At 39.0% G+C, this 27381-nt stretch overlaps 1 protein-coding gene across 1 annotated transcript in view; it reads left to right on the top strand.

The window, feature by feature from the left end:
* Window positions 1-27381, top strand: part of ITGB1 (integrin, beta 1 (fibronectin receptor, beta polypeptide, antigen CD29 includes MDF2, MSK12)) — a 34819-nt gene that overhangs the window by 2502 nt on the left and 4936 nt on the right. The window contains exons 2-12 of the mRNA XM_010187061.1: window positions 15079-15148; window positions 15311-15396; window positions 16903-17125; window positions 19140-19310; window positions 19616-19854; window positions 20826-20981; window positions 21801-21896; window positions 22788-22877; window positions 23610-23750; window positions 23872-24074; window positions 25986-26224. Coding sequence (XP_010185363.1) covers window positions 15079-15148; window positions 15311-15396; window positions 16903-17125; window positions 19140-19310; window positions 19616-19854; window positions 20826-20981; window positions 21801-21896; window positions 22788-22877; window positions 23610-23750; window positions 23872-24074; window positions 25986-26224 — 1714 coding nt within the window. The remainder of the gene's footprint in view (window positions 1-15078; window positions 15149-15310; window positions 15397-16902; window positions 17126-19139; window positions 19311-19615; window positions 19855-20825; window positions 20982-21800; window positions 21897-22787; window positions 22878-23609; window positions 23751-23871; window positions 24075-25985; window positions 26225-27381) is intronic.

The following is a 27381-nucleotide window of genomic DNA, read 5'->3' as shown; positions in this document are numbered from 1 at the left end:
GGGAAAGTAGCCTGATGAGACTATAATATTAATGGGTTTTTTTGGGGAAAGGTAGTAGGATTCCTGCACAACCTGTAATCCTCTTCGGAGTGTCACTGAGTAAAGGGACTTTAATATATTAGAGTGATATTTTTGTCCATGTGTTTCTCAATTTCTCTTTACAGTCAACTGCAAAAAGGGTTATGAAATATGCTTTCTGTCCTAAAAGCAGTTTCATGTGCTTGCTTTCTTTTCCAACGGCAGCACCAAAATATCATTAGTATTGTTGTGGTTTTTATTAGAGGAGTAAGTTTTGTGTAACAACATTGAGACTGAAATCTTAACCTTGTTATTGATAGTAAGAGCTGAGAAGATACTGGTGTTTTCTCACCATCCTTTTAATTCTTTTCTTTGTCCAACAGAAAAATGTCTTGTGTGTCTTTGATAAATTAATGCAGTTCTCATGTACTGCCAACAAATCATTACTTTTCTGTTTATAGTAGTTTTCTCTAAACTTCTAATTTGTAAGACCATGTTTAAGTGCAAATTCTTCTTAAAATGCTTTTAAGCTACAACATATATTGTATTTAATGCCAGTATTTGCTCTCCCCAAAAGATCAGCGTAATATTTTCAGTTTATTTCTGATTGGTGTTTTACCCAACTTATGCTTATCCTAGTCCTAGTTTTGACTTAGATTAGTTTTGTCTTCTGCTCTTGGCACGTTCTGGTGGGTAAGCAGGAAAGAGAGCCATTTTTATATGGATTCTTATTGTATTAAACTATGAATTATTGTGTAGTAAGTACTTGTATGTAGTATGTATACATGTATTTTATTTTCTGTTACGGCTATTAACAAATTTTTTATCTTTAGAGCTGTGCAAGTAAAAGCACTTTTGATGTGGAAGCTGAACGGTAAAAGTGAAAGCTTTCTTCTTTGCTCGTCCTTTGTGGTAGAATGAAAAACAATAATTATATATTGGTCTGAACTGAAACACTGAACTTACCCTCACACAAAGATGACTGATTTGTGGTTATTTAAAAGAGAAGAAAAATAATTGTATTAGATTAATTTAGAAAGAGTCAGTATTTCACTTAGGAAATGGTGATATTGTGAGTCAAAAGTAGTATCTTGTGCTTCATCCCTGAGGTCGTGGTTTTGCAAAACAAACCTGAGACCAGGATGTCTGGTTTGGCATAACCTAGACCTTGAAGTATTGCCATAAGGATGTGTGGGACCGTTACCTTTTGCAAAGGGGAAAGGAGGAGAACCTGTTATTCTAGAGGTTGTTAATTTTCTCTGGGGGAATTGTAGTGTGTCTGAACACCATGCTGACCTCGGGCATTGGCACCGCGCATGGTGTCTGCCTCTGGTGGAGCTGTTTGGTGGCTCCTCCTTTGCTCCGTGTCTTTGTAGGCTGGTGGGACCCACGAAGAGCGAGCTGTGCTTGTGCTGCTGTAAAGCAGAAGATCACAGGGTGCTCTCCCAGTGAGCTGTGGGGTAACATGAGTGTCAAGAGCATATCGGGGACCATAGGTGGTCATTTGAAGGCCCTGACATTACAGTAGCTCGGCCAGCATCCTCTGCAGATTCAGTTGCTTAAGTATTAAATTGGGCAGCATGCAAACTGTGCCTAAACCCTCAGCTGGCTGGTTTTCCAGACCTCAGGTGAAAAGGTTTTGTGTGAAGAGTACAGCTAAAAGGAAAGCCTATTTCTGAAGTGGAGGTAAATATGAAAGAACGTAATCTTTTTGATGTTAAATAAAAAGCGCTCTCCCAGGGATCAAAAGATGGCACATTTTAGTAGTTGGTTATCATTAAATTGGATTAAATTTTGCATCAGAATGACTTCTCGTATTATTACCGCATCTTTGAGAGTGGAGTGACTGAAGACTTTGTGCTTGTCCAATCAGCAAGTGAAATGTTCCCTCTTCTGATAATGAATGGGAGAAATGAGGAAATCTTTGCTGGCATCAGCCACAGGATTGGCTAGGGTAAGCAGGGTTGTGCTGCCAGTGTGTTTTCGATGGGGTTTTTTCTTATTAGGCTGATGTCTTATTTTCTTGTGTATTAGGAAATTAATTTTGGTGTGTATAGAATAAAGTCAGGAATTACCTTCTGCAAGGATCCTTCTGTGGTTTTGCAAGGTTGTATTAGTGACATGCTGACAAGAGCACTGTAATCCATCTGCATAAAATACAAGGCTTGACCATTTCTGAAATGTCAATTTGCTGTTTTTTTGTCGGAATAGATTTTAAAAAAATCTGTCTTTCAGTTGTGGGTTAGTGTAACCTATGTGTATTTCCAAAACTTCTGTAAGTGTAGCTCTTCAAGAGGTGACATTTTTTCTTTGGTTTTACTGTACAGTTCAAAAATGGCAAATATTTTTTGGTGCTTTTTTTTCATTTCTATGCAAGTACAAATCTGTGTGAGAAATTAGTGTTCAAGAATTTCGGAGTAATTTTTCCTGGGTGTGGACTTGAGCATAAGAAAGGAAACAGCAAATTTCCTTTTTTGGAAGAACGTAATGTAGGTTGTTTAAAATGCATCATAAAAATGATAAACAATGATAAACATTTTCTTTTCTATATGTGTGTAACCTTCCACTACAGATGTCATTTGCATAACTTTTCAAAGGCTAGACTGACATGTTTCATAGCCATATTGCGATATTGCCAGTTTCAGTGAAAAACTTACTATAGTTTTGCTAAAGCTAAAGTTGTGTAGGATTGCTGCCAGCACATTTATCACTACCAACTGACCAATTTGGAGAGTGCTTGCACAGATACTGGCTCTTTTTGGTGCATAATTCACAATACAATTTCACTTTCTAAATTAATAATGTCAATATTTAATATGATTAACGTTTGCTTGTAGCTGGAAGCAGTTTTAATAGTATGTCTCTGCAGAGTTTAAAAATAAAAAGAGCTCACTCATTAGCGATTAACTCGGAACCCTGCAGTGGACAAGTGGTTTTCAAATTTACCTGAATTTCATATTTCATGAAATGTCCTAGTGGCCTTTGAACCATGAATTTAACTAAAAATGTTTTATTTTCATAGGAACATGGCTCTGCAGCAATTTATACCAATTTCCTGCTTGTAGCTGTGCAGTCTTGCCATGCTTCTTGCATCAGCAGTTGAAGTCGCAAGTCTGTAAAGTAAGGCATTGGAGTAGCTGATGTGGTTGAAAAATAGCTTGGAAAAAAATTAATTTTTGGCTAGATCAGCTGTTTCAGCTGAGTGACCACATGCGTTGCTAGTGACAAGCTTCAGACCAAGGAGAGGAACAGGAAAATGCACAGCTCATAGTGAGAGAAGTGTGGGGCTGCGGTAGTCCAGAGATAAGTTGGCATAAACTACTGTGGCACTTCACAGCATCTGCTCGTGCGTGCTTCAGTGCTCTTCTGACTTGAGTAATCCATCTTGGCTTGCCAGATCAGGTGAGAAATCACTCAGCAAGGAGTTACTGCTCAGCTTGTTCCACTGCCTCACTTGAGAGATGAAAGTGTCATCTAGTTGGCACCAGACAGATGAAGGGTGCAAAGTGGAGCATTTTGGGGCCTGGAGAAGTTGAGCTGTCTCTGTTCAGTAGTGGCAGACTGGTAGATTTGCTTGGCTACTTTGGGAAACCTCATATTTTACTATCTTTTGCAGTCCTGTTAGACGCAGCCTGTGGACTCCAGGCTTAATGTTGTGCTCTGCAGATGTGTATTAACAGGCAGCTTGTTCAGGCAAGGACTGCATTTTTACATAGTACTTTGCGGTGGGTCTGTTGTTTAAACAAAACAAAAAGAAAGACATATTTTAACTGAAATATCTTTAAACTGAAGTCAATTTTTTCCTGAGATTGGTAAGCTTTTTGCAAGTGCTCAAATTTCAGGATTAAAATCTGGATGAAGTCCACTGTTTCTTTCATGGTGGGCTGATACCTAGGCAGGTATCGCTGCCATTGGATTAATCATCATCATTAGTTATATAAATATATCAAAATATTTGTAGCATACAAACATAAAGTTAAATATATAGTTAATTAAATATATATATTTTAAAATCTCATAGTTACAGATTTATAAGACTGTATGTAGTTCTGTGAGATGACCAGTTTTATTATTTCTGCATGTTCATTTTCATGACCACTTACCTAATATTGAAAGTGTGCTGAGGTTGAGAGTTGTTGCAGTACAAGTCTCATTCTAGATTGTGTTAGAATAGTGAATCTTTAAAAAAAAAAAACAACTTGTGATTAAGTACTTGAATACTATCTATAAGCATTACTTTATAAACTTGCTATTCAAATCCTGATTTTTTAAATATTTTTTTAATTTTAGTATCATAGTATCATTTGGTTGGAAGAGACCTTTAAGATCGAGTCCAACCATAACCTGCCCAGTACTAAACCATGTCTTTAAGTACCTCATCTGCCTGCCTTTTGCATACCTCCAGGGATGGTTATTTAAAGGGTGAGTAAATGAGGTTCTTAGAGACATGGTTTAGTGGTGGACAGGTTATGGTTGGACTTGATGATCTTAAAGGTCTTTTCCAACCAAATGATTCTATGATTCTAAATTTTTTCATTAAAAAAGACCCCAAGAACAACAAAATCCTCAACTAATGTTTTGTAATAATCTATTGGAAAAAAATAAAATGAGAAGAGTTCCCCAGGCCGGCTGGCTGTGTTACAGAGCATTCGTAAGCAATTCACTCGAGGCCAGCAGAGAGGGAAGGTGGACCCACACAGCCTGGATTTAGGCTGGCTTAGCAACGCTCAAAGAGCTGGTGTAATTTTTGGAAGTCAATCAGTCTGACAGCCACAGGCCCCTGTATAGAAGCTGTTTCCTCAGCAGTCCTGTCCATCTGGAGGTTTGGCTCAGTTGCTAAAACTTAGAGAAAGTGGGTTTTGATGTGGAGGGGAAAGGGGTGACTCTAAGTATTGCTCTGCCACCCCAGCAAGCAGAGCTGCCTCAGGTGGGGGACCAGGAGTGGGAATGCAGGGGCAGAGGTTGCTTTTTTGGAGGTGGGGATGCTGTAGCACTGCTGTTCCTTGTAGCAGCAGTTAGGTTTCATCTCGGTTTTGGTTGCTGAAACTACCCTGGGCGTTAATGAGAGCTGCTGGTGGGTGAAGGCTGCCATGTAATGAGGAGTTTCCGCTGAGTTTGCCCTTTGTGGTGTGCCAGCTTCTGCCTTCCTGCAGTACTTGCAGCTGTAGCCAGCGAGACTTTGCAGCTGGTTTCTCATAAAGAAGTAGAAGAGCAAGGCACTGTATTAACTGAAATCCTCTAGCTTTTTACTTAGAAATGTACATACCTCTGCTGTGCTTTTCCTTTAAAACAAGAACATGGATTGAAGTAAGTTCAGCCAGGCTTTGTGACAGTCGTGGATATTACTAAGGCCGTGCAGCCTCAGAAGCATCAGTTATGGTCAGCTGTGTAAGAGCTATATTTATATGTTTAACTAAACTTTTCCCCCTGCGTGGATGAATGTGAGGTTTGAGTTGCACAGAATTAAATAGCCTCTTCATGGGAGTAGTAAGTGCTGCAGTGTGTGTGGGAATTTAATATTACCACAAGGAACAGACACCATGTTTTGTACTAGAATGGCTTAAGTCGATATGTGGTGGTCCTAATTGTAATGTCTGAGATGGAAATGCTGAAATTAGCCAAGAAGTCTTGTCGACTAGCAAGACCTATGCAAACAAACTAAATATTCAGTTCACACTCTCTCCTGTCACATCTGTGCAAGAGGAGAAATTAAAATTATTATAGCAAAAATGACCTATAGGTCTAAAAGCATTTGAAAAGTGATGAAACAACAGAGGTTTTTCTCTCTGTTTTAATCAAAATTGTGTAGAGGAGGTGCTTGTAATAATGAAAACCCTGAGATATTTGTTACAAAAAATGCCTACTGATAACAGCAAGAGTGGGTACAGTGAGAATTCTTACAAATTTGTGGAGACTATGTGCTTTGAGTCATTAAGGCTGTGATGGGTTTGAGCTATAGGAAACTACTGTTGGCAAGAATATGGAAAACGGATATTTTTCACTGTGAAGGTTTTAAGGGGAAAACAAAAAATAATGATGTTTTGGTTCTTAACACTTACATTTCCTCATTATATATTTATCCTTAAAGAGAGAGCTTTCAAGGTGCAGGTGTATACAAGGTGCTGTAGATACAGAAAATAGGAGTTTCAACCACAGAATCGGTGCCCATGGGCTTGCTGTGGTAGCTGTTTACCCTTAGAGAGGTGCTATCTTTGGGGTGTGCTTGCATGCTAGCATAGGCAGTGTACAAATAGGTTTTATTCTTTTGTCTTTGCTTAAAATTGAAGGAGCCTCATAGTGTTCTTGTCCTCATCCCAGCTTTCTGTGGGCACGATGCACTGACATGGGGTTTCTTAGTGAAAGAGGAATGCAGGTGGGTGGTGGTGGGGTGCTCTGCTTTGGTATTCTGTGTTTTAGTAAGCACAGTGGTTTGAGAAGTGTAGAGCTGCAAGAAGTTACAAACTGGCTTTTGAGAAAAAGGTGGAAATGCTTTAGTTGAAACTAGATACAAACCATAGGTAATAAACAGTGAAAGTATATTGCTGATGTTTTAATTAATTGTAGCTGCAGGCCTCTGCCTGCTTTGCTTGAGAGTATGCAGAGTTGTATTTCTCTTCTAATTTAATGTTGGACATTACGTTTTGATCTGAGCTTACCCTATAAATCGTAATCTGTGGGTAATTAACTGGTAAAAATAACTAAATAAACCTATGTGGAAAACAGATGGTATTCTCATGAGAAAGAACACCTCACTTGGCTCTTAAATGGTCTCCTGTACGTGATGATCATACAGAGAGATTTTGTTCACATGGGCTATGTCTAAGTACTACTGCTGCCTTTCAAGCATCAAGCTGCTCTCCAAAGCAAGTCCTAAACTGTGAAATCATGACCTCAAATTATGATTCAACAGGTCAAGGACACATTATCCAAATAGTCTCTTTGTCCACATTAGGACTAAGCTGGGGACAGGCAGTGTTCTGGTAGTACTAGGAGGTCTACTCATGAGTTACAAATCTTGTGCATGGCAGTGTGTATATATACTATTTGAATAAAGATCTCTACTTCAGAAGTGGTGCTGAATAACCAACATTAGTCCTGCCCACACCGCAGTGCTCTCCGAAAGGCAGAGCAACAAAGGGAAGAGATCAAGGTCGTGCTTGGCGTTTGCTGACTTGACAGGTGAAGGCTCTTTGCCGGTGGCAGCATCTTCACGTCGTCCCTGAGCATCTTTTCTTATTCTTTAACTTTCTGTCTCTCGGCATGAAATAGAGACTTGTGTGACTTCTTAAATAGAAATATGTTATGAAAAGACAAATTGGGTTTGCTTTGGTATTCTTTACAGTTTACTTGGTTTTGCTTGTGATTAGTATTGTTTAGGTTTGCAGCTGGCTGCATGAGTTTGTCAATAATTGAAATTATTACTGGATTTTGCTAATGAAATACAGTGTCATGAAATAAAACATGATATGTAATCTATCCTGCCCAAATAGGTTTGCTATGTTCCGTAGCAGTGTACATTCAGTAGGTCTCTCCTTGCTTACCAGAAGCTCCCTGGCTGCCTTTAGTTGCTTGCTGGAGGATAAGTATTCACTCTATGGACTTAAAGAAGTTATAGTTCAGATTGGTCAGGTTGGTGATTAGAGAGGGGTTTCAGCTCGGTGTGCACTGGTCAGAGTAGTCGTGCACGATACAGGAGATGTTCAGCCAAGGCTCTCTCCTGTGTCCTGAGTGTGAACGTACATCTGTTTCCTTTCACTTTCCTACAGGTTAGGGCATTTGGCGAGAGAGAAATAAAGTTCATTCTCCAAGTCATGGTCCCAAGGACCTCTTTGCTTTTATCCATTGACAATATGCTGTAAAGTGTGTGTGTGTGTGTGTATATATACATACATACATATATATATATATATGTATATCTATAAAATAGTATAATCTGTCTATGTTGTATCCCACCATCTGAATGCTTCAGTAGATAAACAAGAGTCAAAACTGTATCAGCTCGTTTTCTGTCTCTGAGCCTTTCATTCTTAGTTGCACAGCAGCTTTTGATTAATAAGAGCAGTGTAGGGTGCTCTTACTGGCATATCCTGTAGGCTGAGGGACGATTCCTAGGAAGTGTGGATTCAAACCCTTTGGAACCAAGAAGGGACTGGACCCCAGTTATCTTACTACTTGCATATGCCTCAGTACTATAAAATATCTCAGAACCATTACCACCCTCTCATACAAACAGTCGCAACTAGCTCTTGCACATTTTGTCTTTCTCAAGGTAGAGAAATGTCAAATATTGGAAAGCCTTATCATCTGCAGTTGTTCTGAAATCAGTACCTCTTTTTTTTTTTCTGATTATAGAGGAAACCTGTGTTCTATCACGAAAAATCTCCATGCCCCTCCCTGCAGCCAGACACCTAGCTTGGGCAGATTTGTTTCCACTCCGTAATTCAAATCAAGATCAAAAAATACTTTTCAGAAAAATACCTAATTGTAAGTTGAAGGCTCTTGTGAACTCCACCAACAAATATCAATAAATTGTACATAAAAGGAATAATATTGTCAAGCTGTGCAAGTGCTTGTGAAGTTCGCTGCTCTATCTGGAAGCAGCTATGTCCTGTGTAAACTAGCAAACACCCGTACTCTGGGGACACAAGCCGATACCATGAACAACCTTCCAGATCTGTTCTCATGAGCTGTGGCCTCAGCCTGCTGGTACTTGCACGTGACCATTTTCATGTGTTCAGAGCTGATGTGGTGTGAGTGCCTGTGCTGGGTTTTCAGGAGTGGTTTTGGACCCACAAAGCTGTTTTAGAACCCAACGCTTATTGATTTTCCCATTGAATCCAGTGCTTTTTGGTGAATCTTAAGTGACTTGATCTCCTGAGGATTTTTTGAGAGCTGTAAGTATGAATGAACTATGGGTAGTAATGCACTATAACTGAGAGTCTTAGCAAAGCAGTGTGTTACTGTGTATGTTTTTCTGGCTTGCTAAGCATAGGAAGGGATCACAATAGTTTCCATGCAGAATTGTGATCCGTTTCCCTGTGCTTCTGGCATGCAGAAATGTGTATTCTCATCTCTTTTTTGGACTCCCAGCCTTGCAGGGGGATCTTCATAACTAACCAGTGACATACTCTAATTGTGGCAGATAACCTCAGATAACTGTACTGGAGGAGCTGGTCTCCCTAACCTAAGTGGAAAATTAGTTTCCTGTAGAGTTTAACTCTCTCTAGTTAAAATTTAGGTTTGGACTGGCTTATTATAAATTACTTTAACATACGATGCCACTAAAAGAGAGTGGTTATGGAAGTGTTTATCTTAAGTATTTGGTGACTATGCTTGTTTTATTCCATTAACTTATGAAATAATAACTGACAGAGAGAAATGAAGTCCCATGTGAAATACTGCTGGTTCTTTTATCCTGTAGCATCACGGTAGCTGCAGTGGTTGTGCCTTCAAGCTTTTTCAGGACACAATTTGAGTAAGCAGTCTTGACATGATGAATTAATTGTGTAAAAGCAGTTTCAGTGCTAAAGAATTTATTTTGCACATGAATCTGGGTTAATGTCCCATTCTTTCTGTATTACGGCAAGCAGTTAAAAACTTGCTGAAGTTGCCACAGGGAGAAAGAACGTAGTGGTCTCAATGAGTTGGTGGGGTAGTAGCCTGCCTTCAACAACCTGTCTTATAGCATTTTAATTTGGATTGGGGTGCTGCAAAGTCCTGCTCTTGGAGCTGCACTTCCATTGTCCATCTGGACCGTTTCCATCAAGTTCACTTCCCCTGCGTGGGGATGCTCCGCTCGCTCATCTGAGGGTGCAAGTTGGGGCTGGGTCTCTGAGTGAAGGGCGGCCATCACAGGGCTGGTCCGCATCCAGGGAACAGAGAGGTTTGCAGGGTGAGTTAAGGTTTTTGTTCTTTGAATAAAATTTCTTGCTTTTCAACTATCAGTGTTCACCCCAAATCTCTGCTTCCGCGAAGAGGAATGCATCACATCATTTCTTGGTCTGGTGGTCCTGAAATTTGCTCTGCAAGCAGTGTATCCCACCTGTAATTCAGTGTTACAGTAACATTAGGTAAGATAGCTGTTAGGGTCACAAATGAAGAATTGCCTATTTAAGAGTCATTGCAAAATCCACAGCACAAACTTGGAAGTTTTAACCAAAAGTAACTCCTTGGTGTGAAACACTATAATTTCTCTATCTGTCCTTTCCAAGGACTGTACTTCTCTCACAGAGCAGCAGGATGCCATTTAACCTCTGTCTTTTACAGTGAATTGCTGCTTTGCAGTGAATTGTTGTACAGGCAGATGTGCTCAGAGCTGTTGCATGTCAAGTCAAATTTGGGTTTGTAATGAATATCTGTTGCAGGAGTTCTGGCCACGAGGAGTGCTGACAGAGGTGTGAGGCTGGAGGTCTGTAGTGCCGGTGTGATTGCTGTCCTGTGTCACCAGGATTGTTTTGTTTCTCCAGTTAAGAAAGTTGCTGTGTCTTTTTTTTTTTCCCCCATTTTTTTTGGAAATGTGAATGGGATTCTTCTTCCCAGTCCATAAAATCCACGCTGAAAAGCATGGCCCTCAGCTAAAGCCAGTAAACCTACTGGAGATTGGGAGGAAGGAACTTTTTTAGCAGGGTAGCCATCAAGTCCTGAAACAGGCATCTCCAGAGACCATTTAATTCTGCTTGTTTTAGAAACATGTCTCTTCCTGCTCTTTTTATATCCAGAGCCCTGATGACTAGGGGTGGGGGCTGTGACCACTGCAGTCCAGCAAACAGCCATGGGCTGTGGCTGAGAAGCAGCACCCATTGCTTTTTTTGTCTTCCCCCAGTTCTCTGTTTCTCCATCCTCATCTCACCACCTCTGCCATGCCAGGATAAGCGTTTTTGTACCCAGATAGCTGAAATCAGCCACTTTCTTTGTTGAATTGCTATTTCAAGCCATATCTTTTGCTCATTTCGGTGCTTCTCTCCTTGGTGGCTGCACTAATGTAGCACTGGGTCAGAAAGGAAAGCAGTCAGGTAATCATCCAGGAGGTTAATTAAGGATGGTGAATAAGCAACCAGGAGGATGGGACAGCTTTCTTCAGTGACTTTCCGTCCTCGCTGTAGATGGAAGTGGCTGTAACCATGATCTCAGCTCTAGGAGGGATCAGTTCCGTACAGCATTTTTGCATCGAGTTTTAAACCCATGAAGGCGCAGCTGATGCAGAGGTGTCAGTCTGCAGGAAGCACGAACGCTAGTCCAAAAGTGTGAGTCGCTCATTCATTTCTAGGTTTACAAGGGTAATTAGAGTGGTGTGTGGGGGATATGAATAAGTAGGCTGTCTGGTTATTGCCTCAAAAAGGTGGCTTCTGCATAACAGCTCAACTCTTTCTGTATATTTACATGTTTCCTCCGTGGTCTGAAGTGTGGTTCAGTGTTTCAATAGAAAGCTCTGCAGCAAGGCAGACTGCAGTCTGCAATAGGGGCAGAGGCCTCGTGGTGTTTTCCTTGGCTTGGCGCTGGCTGGGTGGATGCTGGGGCTGCTCGGCTGAGTGGAGCAGTGCTGCAGTGGCCTAATGGCTTGCTCTTAACCTTAACATCGATATAAACCATGGCCTGCCTCGGGAGGGGTGAATGCTGAGCTGGAGAGTGGCAGGAGGAGAGCAGTGTAGCCAGTGATACTGGATTTCAAAGGAATTAATGTTTCTGTAGCTCTTACCCTTTTTCTCTGGAGCCCATTCACCCCGTTAATTTTCTGCACAGATGCTATTGCTGTTCTAAAATAAATTCTGAAAGCTAATAAAAGCTTTAGTGCTATGGAGTAGTAAACTTAATTTCTAAATATCTTGGTGATTTGCAGAGTGCAAAGGTGCTAAATATTTGATTTGCAAATTCAAAGTTAGTCTCACTAGGGAGAAATAATCTTTCCTTTTTTCCTGTTTCCACTCAGAATCTCTCATTTCAAATTAGAAGCTCCAGAAGCTTCCATCCAAGCTGGTTTTATAAAGAAAAAATTCTCTTCAAGCATTACTATTTGTAGAGACAGTTAGCAACAAAACCTTGGAAAGCAAGAAGTCCAAACATTCGAGGTTATGTCCATGTTTTTCTTCTTAAAATATTTAACAGAAATGGAATATGGTTCAGAAATGTGCAGAAATAATTTTAAAATCAGTTTTCCAACAGCATACCATTTGCAGCCTTTTAAAAATGATCCAACTGGTGATATAGTTGTTGAAGATATTTCAGTTCTTGGCAAGCTTACCGTTTGTAAGCTTTGAGCTGCTTTTTTTCCAGGAGGGAATCACTTTTTCAAGGATTCTGGGATATTTTTCAAGGATTTAATTAAAAAGAGGAGAAAGCAGGAATAATAGAAAATATGTAAATGTTGCGCAAAAAGTCACATTTATTTCTTGTAACAATGGGTTCTTTTCTGTTCTCGTCATTTGTGGTTGAGCTCTGACGCGGGGTTCAGTCCCAGCCCCAGCCATGGTTTCCAGAGGCTTCCTCGGGCTGTCTGGGGTGCTTGGGCGTTGTTTGTTTTGGTTTATTCCCCTAATAGAGCAGTCTGCAGCAGGGCAACCCACAGCACAAACAGAGGCTTGCAGGAGGATGTATTTGACACGGTTGTGAGGAGGAGGTTTGGAAGCTGAGGGTGTGCATCGCTGTCTGCATTAAAGAACAACCAGAACTGAACCCAAATTAGCAAATCTTGACCCGACTTATTCTGAAGCTCAGCAGATGGAAAAGCTATTAAGCAGCGGGGGTAAAGGAAGTGAGCGAGTGTGTGTCAGAGGGCTGGCGCTCGCTTTCGGAGGGGCATTGGCTTAGCCATATATGGAAGAGGACGTTTTCCTTGTTAACTTTATGGGAGCCTGTGCCCAGATAGACATTCATCACGCGGATGCATTTCCACAGGAACATTGCTCTTCCAAACGGCCTTAGTCATAGTTTTAGCACTGTGTCACCTCTTTGCTGACTTATTTATACAGTCTGCACAGGCTTGCTGTGCATCTGCTGCTGGTCTGCCCTAAAAAGGTGAACTGTTTATAATTTTCTCCTTTTGGCTAACAGAAAAGACAGTGCTAAACTGTTGCCAGCAGTTGAGGTTTTTTTCTTACGGAAAAGCCCACCCTGTTCTGGGCTGCACTTAAAGCAGTACTTTTAGAGTAACAAAATAGTCCTTCATTGGTGGGAACTAAGGCTTGTTAAACACAGAAGGTACCCACCATAAAACCAGAAGAGAAGGAACCTGGAAGTTGAGTAAGGTTTTCCCTCCAGCCTCCTATTTCGATAGGTGTGCTCCTACAGCATGTAACTGCCCTCTTTCTCTAACCTGGATTTAGTGCCTTGGTCTGTCTTCCCCCTACTCGCAGTTGTTGGGTCACGGTTCCCCTCTGACCAAGGCTCGTGGTTGCATAGGTTTGATTTAGGTGATTGCTTATAGAGGGGACTTAAAAAAGGGTTCATGAAAGAGTTTTTTGCAGTTGAAGGACTGATCACCTCTGTAGCAATGGGTAGAGGGAAAAATCAGATTTAAATATGTGCAATGAGTGATGATCAAAAGTTAAGTATAATTCACAGTTCATTTTTTCCTTTTTTATCAGTAATTTCTTATATGCGTATGCACAACATTGAGCAAAGCCATTCCACGGCGAATTCCCCTAATTCTCCTATGTCTAAACTCCTCCCCCAGCTACAGCATCCACTGAAGAGTGGGCCAGAATGATTTGTCAGAAAAATATGAACCATCTAATACTGTTGTTGGATACAATTTGTTAGCAAAGGGTTGGCTTCTGTTTGAAACCTTCTCCACCAGATTTCAGAGCAGCTTTCCCATCTCCTTTAGGTCTGGCTGGTATGAGGTAACAATTACAAATGACCGACCATAAATCAGGGTGGGAAAACCAACGCTCAGCTGTGGTGCTAATTTAAGCGTTGCTCACTTTGCTGCTAATTTATAGGAATAATAGTACATCTTCTGGAAAATGACAGGCTCGTTTTAAAAGTCTCTGCCAAATTCACTTTTCCTTGGCTACATTGCAAGATATTATTTTAGAACAAAAAGGTATTAAGAATATTGATGTTTCCAGGATGACTGGAAAGGCTTTAATTAGCAATAACATTTTAGGATGACCAAGGAAACGGGCAGCCAGGGTCCAAGTTCTCAGAATTCTTATAATGAATGAAACGGAAACAGAATTTAAAATAGTTTCAAAATTTCAAAAATGCGACAACTGACCCTGGCCGTCAGTGTGCTACTGGAGTAGAAGAAAATTTAGGAAAAAATGCTCTATTTGAAATCTGTTTTGGGAATGTGGAGTACTACGTGAAGTCTCACTACTAATGAGGGAAAATGACAAGTCAGTAACTCAAAGTTGTGGTTTATAAGCATTCGAGTCTTGTCTCGTAAAACCTATCGATTATCTAGTTTGTATGGATCTATTTTTTCTGCCAGGCTTTCATTAAGTTGTATAGCACTGAACAAAGGGTAGAGTTTTTTCTTTAGTAAGAATGGTACCCGTTAATTCTCTGTCTAAAGAAGCAAAAAAGGGGCCGAGTTGATATCAAGGATGTTTTATGTTACGTATTGTGAGAGGAAATTTCTAGTTTGGAGTATAAGGTGCGAAGTTAGCTACAAAATGCCCTTTGAAGATTCTGAGGAAAATATTTTGATAAGGGCCTTAGCATTTATCTTAAAACAGGGACTTGAATAGGGAAGCTGCATTTCCGACTTGTATTTCTGTGGTATCTTTTAGATGTCTCTCTCTGATAATATTTAAAGCATAATTTTTTAATAGGATGGTAATAGATCGGTTTAGTTTCTTCCCCCGCCGACTAAACAGCGTTTCCAAATTTCTCATAGCTTGCTGGTTTACCTCACATAAGAGTATTTAAAAATAATTTAAGAACCTACTGTGATGTCTCCTAAATACAGTTGAAACCACAGACATGGTTGTGTCAGAGCAAAACTGCCCAGCTGGCACCACTAAGATACTTGATTTGCATCTGCTCCATGTTCCTTGTCTCTTTTTCCTATTCATTACAATAAATCATACAATTTGGCCTTCTGTTTATGTATTTCAGATTAATTTAAAATTGTTCACATGGGCTGGCGTCCTCTGTTGCTTCATATGGAATGGATTTGCTCAGCAAGGTAAGTCGCTTGATTTCATTGCAGTAGTTTGATATTACTCATCTATATATTTATTTAGCAGTTATTTTGTAGATTAATATATCATTGTTAGAATGAGACAAAGTAAAATTCTATTGTTGGTAGCACCTTTTTATAAATGAAGTGATTTCTGTTCTTTGCTAGGTGGAAGTGACTGCATAAAAGCTAATGCAAAATCATGTGGTGAATGTATACAAGCAGGACCAAACTGTGGGTGGTGTAAAAAAACAGTAAGTGTTGCAAAATTCCTTTTATAGTTTGGGTTTTTCCCCCCCCTTGGTTTCAAATGTTAGTAAATCCTTTAAATATATAGAAATGTATCTTTTATTTGTATATTCAGATACTGTGATTTTTCCTGATGTCCTGGTTTGAGTAGAATTGCTTTTCACAATGTGTTTACTTCTACTTTTATAGATCTGTATACAAACCCTACAGGCTGTCTATAGCTATTTTAAATCATTCCAGCATGACATCTGTATGGATATGTTTAATTATGTTCTTAAGCCTTCTTCCAGTGATATTAGAGTAGGAGGTAATTTTAGACAGACCTAGGAGGAGTAGGAAAAGAGATTGAAGGTTTTCATTTATAAAAGAAAGATGTTCAGATTTTAGTTTTCTGCTGTCTGTATGCTTGAGCGGTAGGATAATGGTTTGTGTGGATGGGTTGTTTGTTTCAGTAACAAACATAAAAGAGTGCTTGCTTTAATTAAAAAATAAATTCAGGAAATGCAAAATGTAAGAAACTGTGGGACTTAACCAGCGTGTGCTGAAGTGTCATCTTCAGGTTAGAAACAGAAGAAAATGTTTTCTACAGCTCCTCTTCTGTTTGTTAATGAAAAGAAGGAAATTTTCCTGTTTCTTGCTAGAAGATAGGTACTATATGGAAATAAATATACGTTACTTTCTGTCCCTAAAATCAGCCTATAAACTTTAAATATTTAATTAATCTGACTAACTTTAAAATTTGGCCTTGAGCTGTCAGGTTTGTTGTGGGTCCTAGTCAGCAAGAACTGACAAGCTTTAAGATTGATTGATTTATTTATATGTATCTGGGGGATGGGGAGATCAGAATTGGCAAGTTTCTCAATTAGAAGCCCTATTTATTCCTGTTTCAGGCTAGAGGCTTTTTTAGGTTTGAAGTAATGGCAACTTGTTGTTCAGAACAAAGTTACATATTGGTTTTGCTTATGGATCTTACTTTTGGATTGAATTTTCCCAAAATAAAAGAGTTGTTGTCTGTCTTTCCCCTGCTCTGTCAGCGTATTGCAGTTATTTTGTTGCGGAGTGCCAGGGTACGCTTACATAATCTTTAATTAAAGCCTTTCAAAAAAAAAAAAAAGAACAAACCCACAACGTTAAAAGGGAGGGTGGTTGCCAAGTGGCCTGTACAATAGGGTCACATTATTGCCATCTATGTGAAGATGAGAGCTTTTTCCACCTGCTGTCGCTTTAGAGCAGCAGGTTTACGAGGATGTCCTGCTTCTGTCGGGGGTGACATTGGGCATTTTTTCTTTTCATATTGCTTATATCTTATACACAGGTAAGTCTAAGTAGGTGTGAGCTCCTACACTGAACAGTAGTCACTGATGTATTTAGTAAAATTCAGTGTATTTCAGGACGCTGTGGTTTATTACTGAACCTTAAAAAAGTGTAAAGGTGAAAGGTTTTATTATGGGCAAAGTACAACAAATTGCTGGTAGCTGTAAACTTGATGCTCTTTTGCCTGTGTTTTCTAGGATTTTTTGCAAGAAGGAGAACCAACGTCTGCCCGATGTGATGACTTGGCAGCACTGAAGAGTAAAGGCTGTCCCGCAGAAGATATAGAAAACCCCAGAGGTAGCACACAGGTGCTTGAAGACAGAGAAGTAACAAATCGTAAGATCGGTGCTGCAGAGAAGCTGAAACCAGAGGCCATTACACAGATCCAGCCACAAAAATTAGTACTGAAGCTAAGAGTCGGTAAGGACAGTTTCATTCTCATCTTGGGAGGATTTTTCTGTCACCACCACATCTGCATTTCTTGTTTTGAATGTGTAACCATTTTGTTGCAGAAACTGCTCCTGTGCAGATAATCTGAATGATAGCAGAGCCACTCAGGTTAGCCCCAGATGTTTAGATACTCCAAATACTCTTTGATTTTCTTTTAAGTGAAATTGTAGATATTATCACTTGTTCCCAATAGAACTTATGAGAAATGAAATACAGCATGGATTGATACATATATCAGAAAGGTAAAATTGTTTTGGTCTTAGTCTTTTGTAGTCAATTTTCCACAGTGTGCCATCTTAGAATGAAAGTAGAGGAGTGTGCAAAAGCTGAAGAGAAGTTATGAGTGCATTTCCTTTTCCTTGAAGAGCTGAGCTGCTGTTGCCAAAAGTCTGCATTTCTGAACTGCGTGATTTTGTAGTTATGCAGCAAAGTTTTTTTGATTGCTATGTGAAATACTTTCCAAAGGCTGAAGATAGGGACACAGGACTGCAGTAATGAGAGCAAAGTATTTGTGTGCCATTTCCACCCCTGAAGAGAGCTTTATTTCATTCAAATGAGGGGGCAGAGGGAAGAGGGCTGGTAGCTCACACAGTACTTGAGCATAGTGGAGATTGTCCTTGAGGAGAGTTCCTAGGCACTGCAGGTGCCTTCAAGAGGCACCTTGTATTTATTTACCTGGAACTAGAGTCTGTTCTCGGAGTCAGCCGCTTGGTGGTGATTGCCCTAATAAATGCAAGATGATCTAAAGAAACTTAGAGGAGAGGAAAGGAGTTATCTTACAATTTTGGTATCATCTCCATTTATTTCAAATGTGACCCTTTTAGCTTCAAACCAAATTATTGTCCCTCCAACGCAGACGTTTCTTCAGCAGAACATATGAGGGATGTGGGCCATGTGAGAACTGAATTACCCAAAAGGTTATTGCTCTGTTTATAAGCATTTCTCCTGGTTGTAAGCTCTGATGAGGGACTGTGCTTGCAGAAGGGGATACTCACTTTCTGTGCGGGCTCTTCTAAATGGTAGCTAAGGAAAAGTCTAAAACTTCTAGGTGTTGGTTTTGGTGGTTTGTGTTTTTTGTGGGTTTGCTTTTGGGTTTTTTGTTTTTATTTTGGAAAACCATGCTCCATAACTACATATGCTATTCACTTTGCCCATCTAATGGTTTCCCCGGTTTGCTAATTTTGCTCATATTAAGCAAATGTTTGTTATTTTTTAAGTAGACTTAGCAGCAGCAGTGTTATCATTTAACTTCAGTAACTGAGGAGGGTGGGGGGAAAAGAACCCTTCTAATTCCATTTCTTATTTAATGTATAATAGGCAAAATAATACTTTTCATTTTTCCAGGGAGGTGGGGGGTTTGATGGTATAATTCTTCTGCAGCGCCTTTCAACATCACAGTGAGATTACACGCTTCTGTCAGCAAAACGCAGGGTCTGGGCTTACAATTGCAACAAACTGTAACTTGCCATTGCCTCACTGACATTTCTGTGCTCTCAGACTTTATTTGATGCAAAGTAACTTGAAGTATTTCATCCAGGACTGATTTTTCTTGTGTAAACCTATTTAAACAATGTGTGTTTTTTAAACTAAACCCTGAGATTTTTTTGAGTCATCTTGGATACAAATAGATACTGAAAATGTGTGCTATTAGATATTACAGTGACCTTGTTAAAATTATTCCAAGTATGAAGGTTTGAAATTGCAGCAATTAAGAGAGGCTTGATTTTTTGGCTAGTAATTTCTATGGGGAGATAAAATACCTTGGAAATACAAAGTTGGACATTTGAAAGAAATACTTATTGACATTTTTATCATCACAATTTCATGTTAAGCATTTCAATTAACAGGAGAAAAAAATATCACCCATCTGTAGTTCAAAATCTCCATCAGTATTTCAAAGACTTTCCTTAAAAAGGCATTTTTCTTTCCGGTGCAGTTGAGGAATTTTTAATGCTTTCTATTTGTCGTTTAATGTCTGAAACAGGGGAACCACAAACAATTTCATTAAAATTTAAGAGAGCTGAAGACTACCCCATTGACCTTTATTATCTTATGGACCTCTCCTATTCTATGAAAGATGATTTAGAGAATGTGAAAAGTCTCGGAACAGCTCTGATGTTAGAAATGGAAAAAATAACTTCAGACTTTCGAATTGGTAAGAAAGATTTGCCTATTCTTAAAATAAAAAAATCAAGTTTCCTTCCTGATGTTTTTCACATGATTACATATGAGAAGTCATTTCTTTTTAAATTATCAGTGTTATGGCAGATATTCTAATACATGGAACACGTTGAGAAACATAAGAGCACTTGGTGTGGATGGAGAAAGTGGGACATAAACAAGTGTGAGAGCTGCTTCTGCCATCTGCTCAGCTTTAAGGCGTTTGCATTCTATTGTGTCACGATGTAAATAAGAGACTCGCGTTCTTCAACTTACAGGATTTTTACTGTTCTGTCTTAGGCTTTGGCTCTTTTGTGGAGAAAACTGTGATGCCATATATAAGTACAACACCAGCCAAACTCAGAAATCCCTGTACAGGAGACCAGAACTGCACAAGTCCATTTAGCTATAAAAACGTGCTCAGCCTCACCAGTGAAGGAAATAAATTCAATGAACTTGTAGGAAAACAGCACATTTCTGGGAATTTAGATTCTCCTGAAGGTGGATTTGATGCAATAATGCAGGTTGCAGTTTGTGGGGTAAGTGTAGTAGTTCTCTTTACTGCATCATTAGATGAAATTGTTTGAATACAGCCTTAGTGTTTTGTGGGGGCTGACGTTTGAACATGTCACCTTGTGCTAGCAAGGCAAGGTAGATTAAGCAGATACACGTGCATTTGCCTTTTGTAGAGAGCTCCAGTGAGTGAATCAAACCAGAAAATGTGGAAGTGCTGCTTGGAGGTCACGTTCACAGCAGATAGATGCGTTCCAAATACAAAGTTTTGAAAGTCTGCTCTAAGAGTCAAAATTCTGCTCAAAAGTGTATGAAATTCTGAGCAAGCAACTATTCTCAAACTATCTCAGACCTTTATGTGCTGCTTATAGTTGCTGTTTCAGAATAGTTTGAATTGTGACTTCTACTCAGAGAGAAGGTGGAAACCTGATTCTTCTTTATTTTTAAAGAACTGGTCTAGATCACGGCATTCTTGGATGCTTTCAAGTCAGACAGACCATTCTTTGTACCTGTACAACATGGACTCCCAAAAAAGTGATATCCAAGTTTACTGCTTTGTTACCATATTCTTATGCTGTTGATCAATGGAGTCAGGACTTTCTGAAACAAGCTGGAGTCTTATTTCAGAAGTACAGTGTTAATCATAAGCCTTCTGGGCTTTTTTGTTATCTTTTATTTTTTGTGATAACTGGTAACCTTTTATGACTTACGTGACCTTTTTATATGGCCTTTTCCCCTTGAATTAACTAGAGCTTCGACTCTGGAGGAATTTAAAAAACAAATAGGAAAGGGCAGGTTGCAGGACGAGGCCCTGCAGCTGTGGGCCAGGATGCAGTGGGATGGTGAAACAGAACAGTCCCCTGGGCAAGCACTACGCTGGGTGGTTCAGTTTCTGCTTGGTTTCTCCCAAGACTGTCTGTTTTTTCATGCATTTCTCTCTCAAGTGTTGGTCCCCATTGCTGCAAAATACCAAAAATCCATTTGTTTGTTTCCCAAGGAACAAATTGGCTGGAGAAATGTTACAAGACTATTAGTGTTTTCCACGGATGCTGGATTTCACTTTGCAGGAGATGGTAAACTTGGTGGAATCGTTTTACCAAATGATGGGAAATGTCATCTGGAAAATAATATGTACACAATGAGCCACTATTACGTAAGTCTTCGCATAATCTTCTAAGGAAATTAATATTTTGTGATACTTTTAGCTCAAAAAACCTCATTAGGTCATCTGATACAGTTTCAGGCTTTTGTACCTCTATTACATCAAGTGAATTTAGCTTAACTAAAGCAAATGTGTAATTAATCCAGTCTTGATTAGAAAATTTCAAGAAATAGCAACTTTCTCACTGAGATGCATGTTGCTGGTTTTTAACCTTTCTATTGTCAGGTTTTTTTAAACTTTACTGTTCAAAGTTTATGGTGAAAGTATGCTTAACAACATGGCATTCATGGTTTATTGATAGGTAGATCAAAAGGTGAGAAGAAAAACATAGTGGAGGGGGTAAACACAATAAGTGTTACAAAGTTTGTGTGTGTGTTCATTCCTAAAGTTAAGTGAGTATTCTTCAGTGAAAACCTAAAATTAATTTGGTGTTTTTTGATCTTTGTTATGAAGCGATGCAATAGGTAGTCATTTTCACTGGGATAAGTCACATGAAAAACTACTGCGGGTAATTTTCTGAGAACATTGAGACTAGGCATTTAACTTGGTGAATTTAAATTATGGAGTAGGATTGTTGTTGTAGTCCCTTCTAAAAGACACTGATCTTCATGGGGCATATATGGAATCTTCTCAGTGCATGTTTGTTTGCAGGGGTTATTTTCCTTTAGAGCTGTAACCTAAGCTGGCTTGTTAGAAGTCTTAGGTCTTGTTTCTAAAGGTAATTCGTATTCATGGTGTCAATCTTTCTGATTGATTGTTTTCTAGCATTGGTCCCAAATTTGAATTGCATTTTATGCTTGATTTTTACAGGACTACCCCTCTATTGCTCACCTTGTACAGAAGCTCAGTGAGAACAATATTCAGACAATCTTTGCTGTCACTGAAGAGTTTCAAGCAGTTTATAAGGTAAAGATAAATAACACATTTTTCTGTTTTCTGTACTTTTTTTTCCCCTCAAATACTGACTGACTCAGATTTGCTCTGAAGTCATTAAAATCACTTGATTTGAACTTAAAATAAGTGTGGATATGATCATGGAAGTAATATTTTGCTATTCGTGTTTTTGCTGTTAAGCCTTTTTCACTCGTTCACTGAGCACATGTGTAATTTCCAAGGAGAAAGTGCCCCTCCTCCTTACCCCTCTTTATAGGTAGGAGGGAGTAGAGAACATATTTGCAGTGCTACTTTTTATGAACATTTTTACAGCAAAATAGCTGAAGGGGGTGTGGACACTGAATCAAGAGACACAGTTATGAAAGAGCATATTTTGTCCTTTGTGGTCTATTTATATTCCTGATGTTTAAAATAACTAAGCTGCTAGATGTGATTGTGAAATAGGAAATGACTGTGTAAAGGAGATGCATATTTTTCCTCATTGTAACCTAGCAAGGTATTTTTCTTTTTTTTTTCTTTTTGCCTCTATTCAAATTGTAAGGGTTTTTCTTTTTCTTGGAAATCATCTTTTATCTGCCTTTAGAAGTGTGGTGCTTCTTTAAGATCTTGAAGACAATACTGTATGTGGCCACCTTGTACAAGAGAATGTCATAGTATTCTATTACCAAATTTAATGCAGAGGAGAAGAAAAGGCCAGATATTTGTTTATATTGCTAGTGCTGTGTATAACCTCAAAAATCATGAAGATCACTGGCAACACTTTAGCCTTGTTTTTGGAAGTACTTGATCTTGACTGGCTAATCTACTAAAGCGTTCTATCACCATACAGATATTTATAGCACAAACTATACTTTGTTTGTGGATAAGGCTGTAACTTTCCTCTTACTTTGTAAATATTAAAAGGAATTGAAAAATCTGATACCAAAATCAGCGGTGGGAACATTGTCTTCAAACTCCAGCAACGTGATTCAGCTGATCATTGATGCATACAATGTAAGTTCAGATTTTAATTGGGTTGTATTAATTTTCTTACTTCTAAGCTCTTACAAGTTTTTTAGACAGATACTCCAAGGTGGATGTCTTTTCCTATAAACTAGGAATTTAATATACTAAACTGTAAGTAAATTGCCATTGCAGTAAAACAACATTAGGCATATAGGCACTATGGCAATAAGAGTTTAGGTGGCATTTCCTTTGTAATTGTATTTTAAGAGTGTCTTTCTAGCTACCAGCTCTGTTTTTCCCTTAAAAAAACCCAAAACAAAACAAAAAAAACACACAAAAAACCGCACAACACAGCAATCAATCACTGTTTCTGCAGCGCCTTCAGTTCTTTACCTTCCTTCTACATGGAAGAGGAAAAGGGCCATTTTGCAACCTCTTGACCCCAAAGAAAATGTCTACATCAATCTCAAGGGCTCTTGGATTTGGCCCAAAAATATTTTCTCCATGGCTGTGTTGTGCAAATGAGCCCCATAGAGTACACAGGGCAAACGGGTGCCTCAAATGTCTGTGGAAACCTGCCCTAACCCTGTATGACCGGGTTCAGCCGTGAGAAGGGGTCTCAGGCAGCCCCGTGCTGGTGTTACTTGACATGTTGGAATTTACGTAATTCCAATGTGTCCATGGGATTGGTGCTCAGACTGTGACTGGTTGTGTAATGTCTTTTTTTCAGCAAAGCGCTTAAGCAACTCAATCCAAAGTTAGCTAAAACTGTTATTTTAGTCCCTTTCTTCAGAGGTTATCCTGGAAAACAGTAAGCTGCCAAAAGGAGTCACTATCAGTTATAAGTCTTTCTGCAAGAATGGAGTGAATGACACACAAGAAGATGGAAGAAAATGTTCGAACATCTCAATCGGAGATGAGGTAACTTACACTATATGTGCTGCTACTCAAATATAACATTCATTTAAAATGCCTGGCACTCTTTTTTTAACAGACAAAACTCCTTTTGCTAATGTGGCACTCTGTTTATTTTTCTTTCCAGGTTAGATTTGAGATTAATGTAACAGCTAATGAATGTCCAAAGAAAGGACAAAATGAAACAATTAAAATTAAACCACTGGGATTCACTGAAGAAGTGGAAATTAATCTCCAGTTCGTCTGTGAATGTCAGTGCCAAAGTACAGGAGAACCAAATAGTCCAGCCTGCCATGATGGAAATGGAACATTTGAATGTGGTGCATGCAGGTAAATAAATAGATAATTTTATTTACTTCTGCAAAAGAGAAAGATGAGCAAGACCTTTGTTTCCTTAATTAGGCTTTATTTGGTTTTACTTTTTTTTGTTTTTAGTGAAAGGACAAGAATTACTGTTACAGACCTATTTATTTTAGGATATTTTGATATTCTGTCTTATCTCTGCAAATAATCCGTATGCTGGAATTCATAGTATTGATCATTAGACTGGCACTATTTACAAGTCAGAATTCTTATTTGGCCTTGAGTCAATCCTTTAAATGATATAAGTCTTATTGCTTTTTCTGTTTATTTACGTTTGAGGTCCATGTAATATGGCAAATTTATGGTTTTATGGAACAAAGTGAATGGGATGAATCTATTAATTTATTAATTATAATTAATATTATTAATTAATTATAATTATATCCCTCTAATGTGAGGTCTGCTGATTTTGAGAAATTCAAAGGCTTCCTAGTATTTTGGTAGGAACTTCTGTCCAGACTGGCACCAATTGTTTCATAGCGGGGAAAGGGAAAGTAATCATAAAAAAACCAACCATTTATTTTGGATGACATCTGTAATCATTTCTCCTTGTTTATTTTGAACCTGCTGAGGTCTTGTTACAGTGTTTCTTCTAATTGTATACATCTGTAAATCTTTCAGACTATATATAACTTTTTTTTGCATACATGTGCTCTTGAAATGTCCATTATTGCCCATCACAGGGATTAGATTAGATGTGTATTCCTTATTACACATTTGAAATTTAAGTAAAATTACACTGGATTTTTTGGCTTTACACACAATGAAAGCAGAGCAAAATCTCAGTATTTCAGTGGAGACTGGTTGAAGATCAACTTCATAAGTCAGCAAAAAGGAAAAAATTTTCTTCTTGGTAGCACTTGAGTTGAGAATGGTAAGAGCAGAATGGATTGAAGTACTTGTCTAGGAAAACAAGATCCAGGACTTTAGAAATCAATATTGGTTCCTGCTCAGCGGACTGTAACTGAAACAACATTCCTCATGGTTTAATATGTGACTATTATTAAAAGTAAAGCAAAAGATACTGAGTTCAGTCTTGGAGGACTTTTGGCGTAGAACAGACCAACATCTGCCTGGTGAATTTGTTGGTGGGAGTGTTTGAAAGCGTGAGGAATGGCTCTAACTGCTTGGTATTCTGCAAGCTGAGGAATAAACCACTTCAGGCCGTAAATGCTGGATACATTGCTCCATTTTGCAGTCAGTTTTTTATGTTCCCTTTAAATAAAGCAGATTTTTCCCGTCTTTGCATAGAAAGACTTATTAAACTTGGTATTGCTGTCACTGGTGTCCCCATGGTTTCGGGTTTACCCACATAACCTGTAGGTAAGAGCGGCCTTTTGCTTTTGCAACAGTAGTGGTTTCCTGATGGAAGCATTGTGTCTGATGCCCCACAGCATTCATCAGTCACTGCTGGGAATGAGAACAACCTCCACCTGTTCATCAATACTTTAACCTTGATAAGGAGAAGTGCTGATCCCCCAAAGATCTTGGCTCAGCAGCTCTGAAGATCATCTGCTCTCCTGCCTAATTGCTGTTCGTGGGAAATCTTTTCATTTGAAAGATGACAGCAGCTACAGTGAACAGTCACTGTCACTTAAAGTAATTATTGTTCTGTCACATGAGAGAGGGATTAATAGTGGTTATGTGGCAATTAGAGGTGGTGACGCATAGTTTCTCACCTGGAACGAGTAGTCAGCATAGGAGCAACTTAGTCCAGTTTGTTCCAGCGGCTTCAAGAATGGCTATGTAGGTGTTGGCTGGAAGTATCCCTGGAGATTATGGTCACTTTTACTCCTGTTCTTTGTGCTATTTTTGCAGTCTTTTTATTGTATGACTTTTAATTAAGTTTATATTTTCAGATGTGTTTTTGCCTTGCAGATGTAACGAAGGACGTATTGGAAGACTATGTGAATGTAGTACAGATGAAGTAAATAGTGAGGATATGGACGCTTACTGCAGGAGAGAGAACAGTACAGAAATATGCAGTAACAATGGAGAATGCATTTGTGGACAATGTGTATGCAAGAAAAGGGAAAACACCAATGAAGTGTATTCTGGCAAATATTGTGAATGTGATAACTTCAACTGCGATCGATCAAATGGTTTGATTTGTGGAGGTGAGAAACTACTTCAGAGTTTTCTGCAGGCAAAACTGGCTAGCAGTTTACTAGTCTGTCAAGTCTACCCTGTAGAGTAGTGCTACTTAGCTAATAGATCATAGCTGCTTGATAACAGAGATGAGAATATCCACAGATTTAGTCATTGAAAATGTCTATTAACAAAGCAGCTCTCTGTGATCATGAACATGTAGTGTCTTAATACGCATTTCACCTTCCTTGAATCACAAATCCAAGAAGGATGTAAAGTGAACTTGACTTCTGCTGTTTATTACAGAATTACCCTCAGGTATTATAGTAAAGAATGCTGAGACAACTGGCCTGAGATTGTAATGTAATACTGGCTCAGTGTAACCACTGCGTCAATAAAAAGAGATAATGACCTCAGCTTACTTGTAATAGTGAGAGCTTGACTTGGTGCTTCACAAGATACCAGTGAGATGCTATCTTGAGACTAATCTGAAAGGTAAGTGAAGATTAGAATGTGCAAGATGCAGAAAAACACCTTTAAGTGCTTGAAACAAGACTGATGGCAGTTAATTCTCAATATGAAAAGCAATTTAGAAAATACTCCAGCAGCCAGGGTCTGAATTATTTTGCTGCATGTATTTTTGCCCTATAACTTCCATAGTCTAGGAGTGTAACTGCTACCTCAATTTTGACTGTGATACAAAAATTAAACGGAGAAGCCACTGAGCCTATTGTGAGAGTGCCTCATCTGTCTGATTTGTTTGGAGTACACCTGTTACTCACCAGCTCCACAAAGGGTTAGGTTAGGACAGATGAGTATTGACTTGAATGCTTTATTCTCAATGGAGAGGGAGGGGCATAGCCAAAGATCTTCCCATTTCATCCAAATCACCCTTTTGGAGATAGAGGCGTGTTGTTTCCTGTGTAGGGAGGATAAAGTTTATTTGGGTGGATGAGGCCAGAAGTGCAGCAGCCAAACGGTGATGTTCTGTAGAGCCAAAGGTGTTTCATTTTTCTGTGTGTTGAAGTCTAGGTTAGTGCATTCCTCACCTCTTTAGGTGTCGCTTTACAAATTTACATAGTGATAGATATGAAGACAGTAGTGATAAATGCATACATATACATCGAACTGAAGCAGTGCTGCAGTGCTCTCCATCCAGGAGATACAGCCATCACAATATCCTGTT

Source organism: Mesitornis unicolor, unplaced genomic scaffold (genome assembly GCF_000695765.1).
Source record: "Mesitornis unicolor isolate BGI_N332 unplaced genomic scaffold, ASM69576v1 scaffold37746, whole genome shotgun sequence".
Lineage (NCBI taxonomy): Eukaryota > Metazoa > Chordata > Aves > Mesitornithiformes > Mesitornithidae > Mesitornis > Mesitornis unicolor.
The sequence above is the reverse complement of the archived record's forward strand: the minus strand, read 5'-3'. Positions and strand labels throughout refer to the sequence as shown.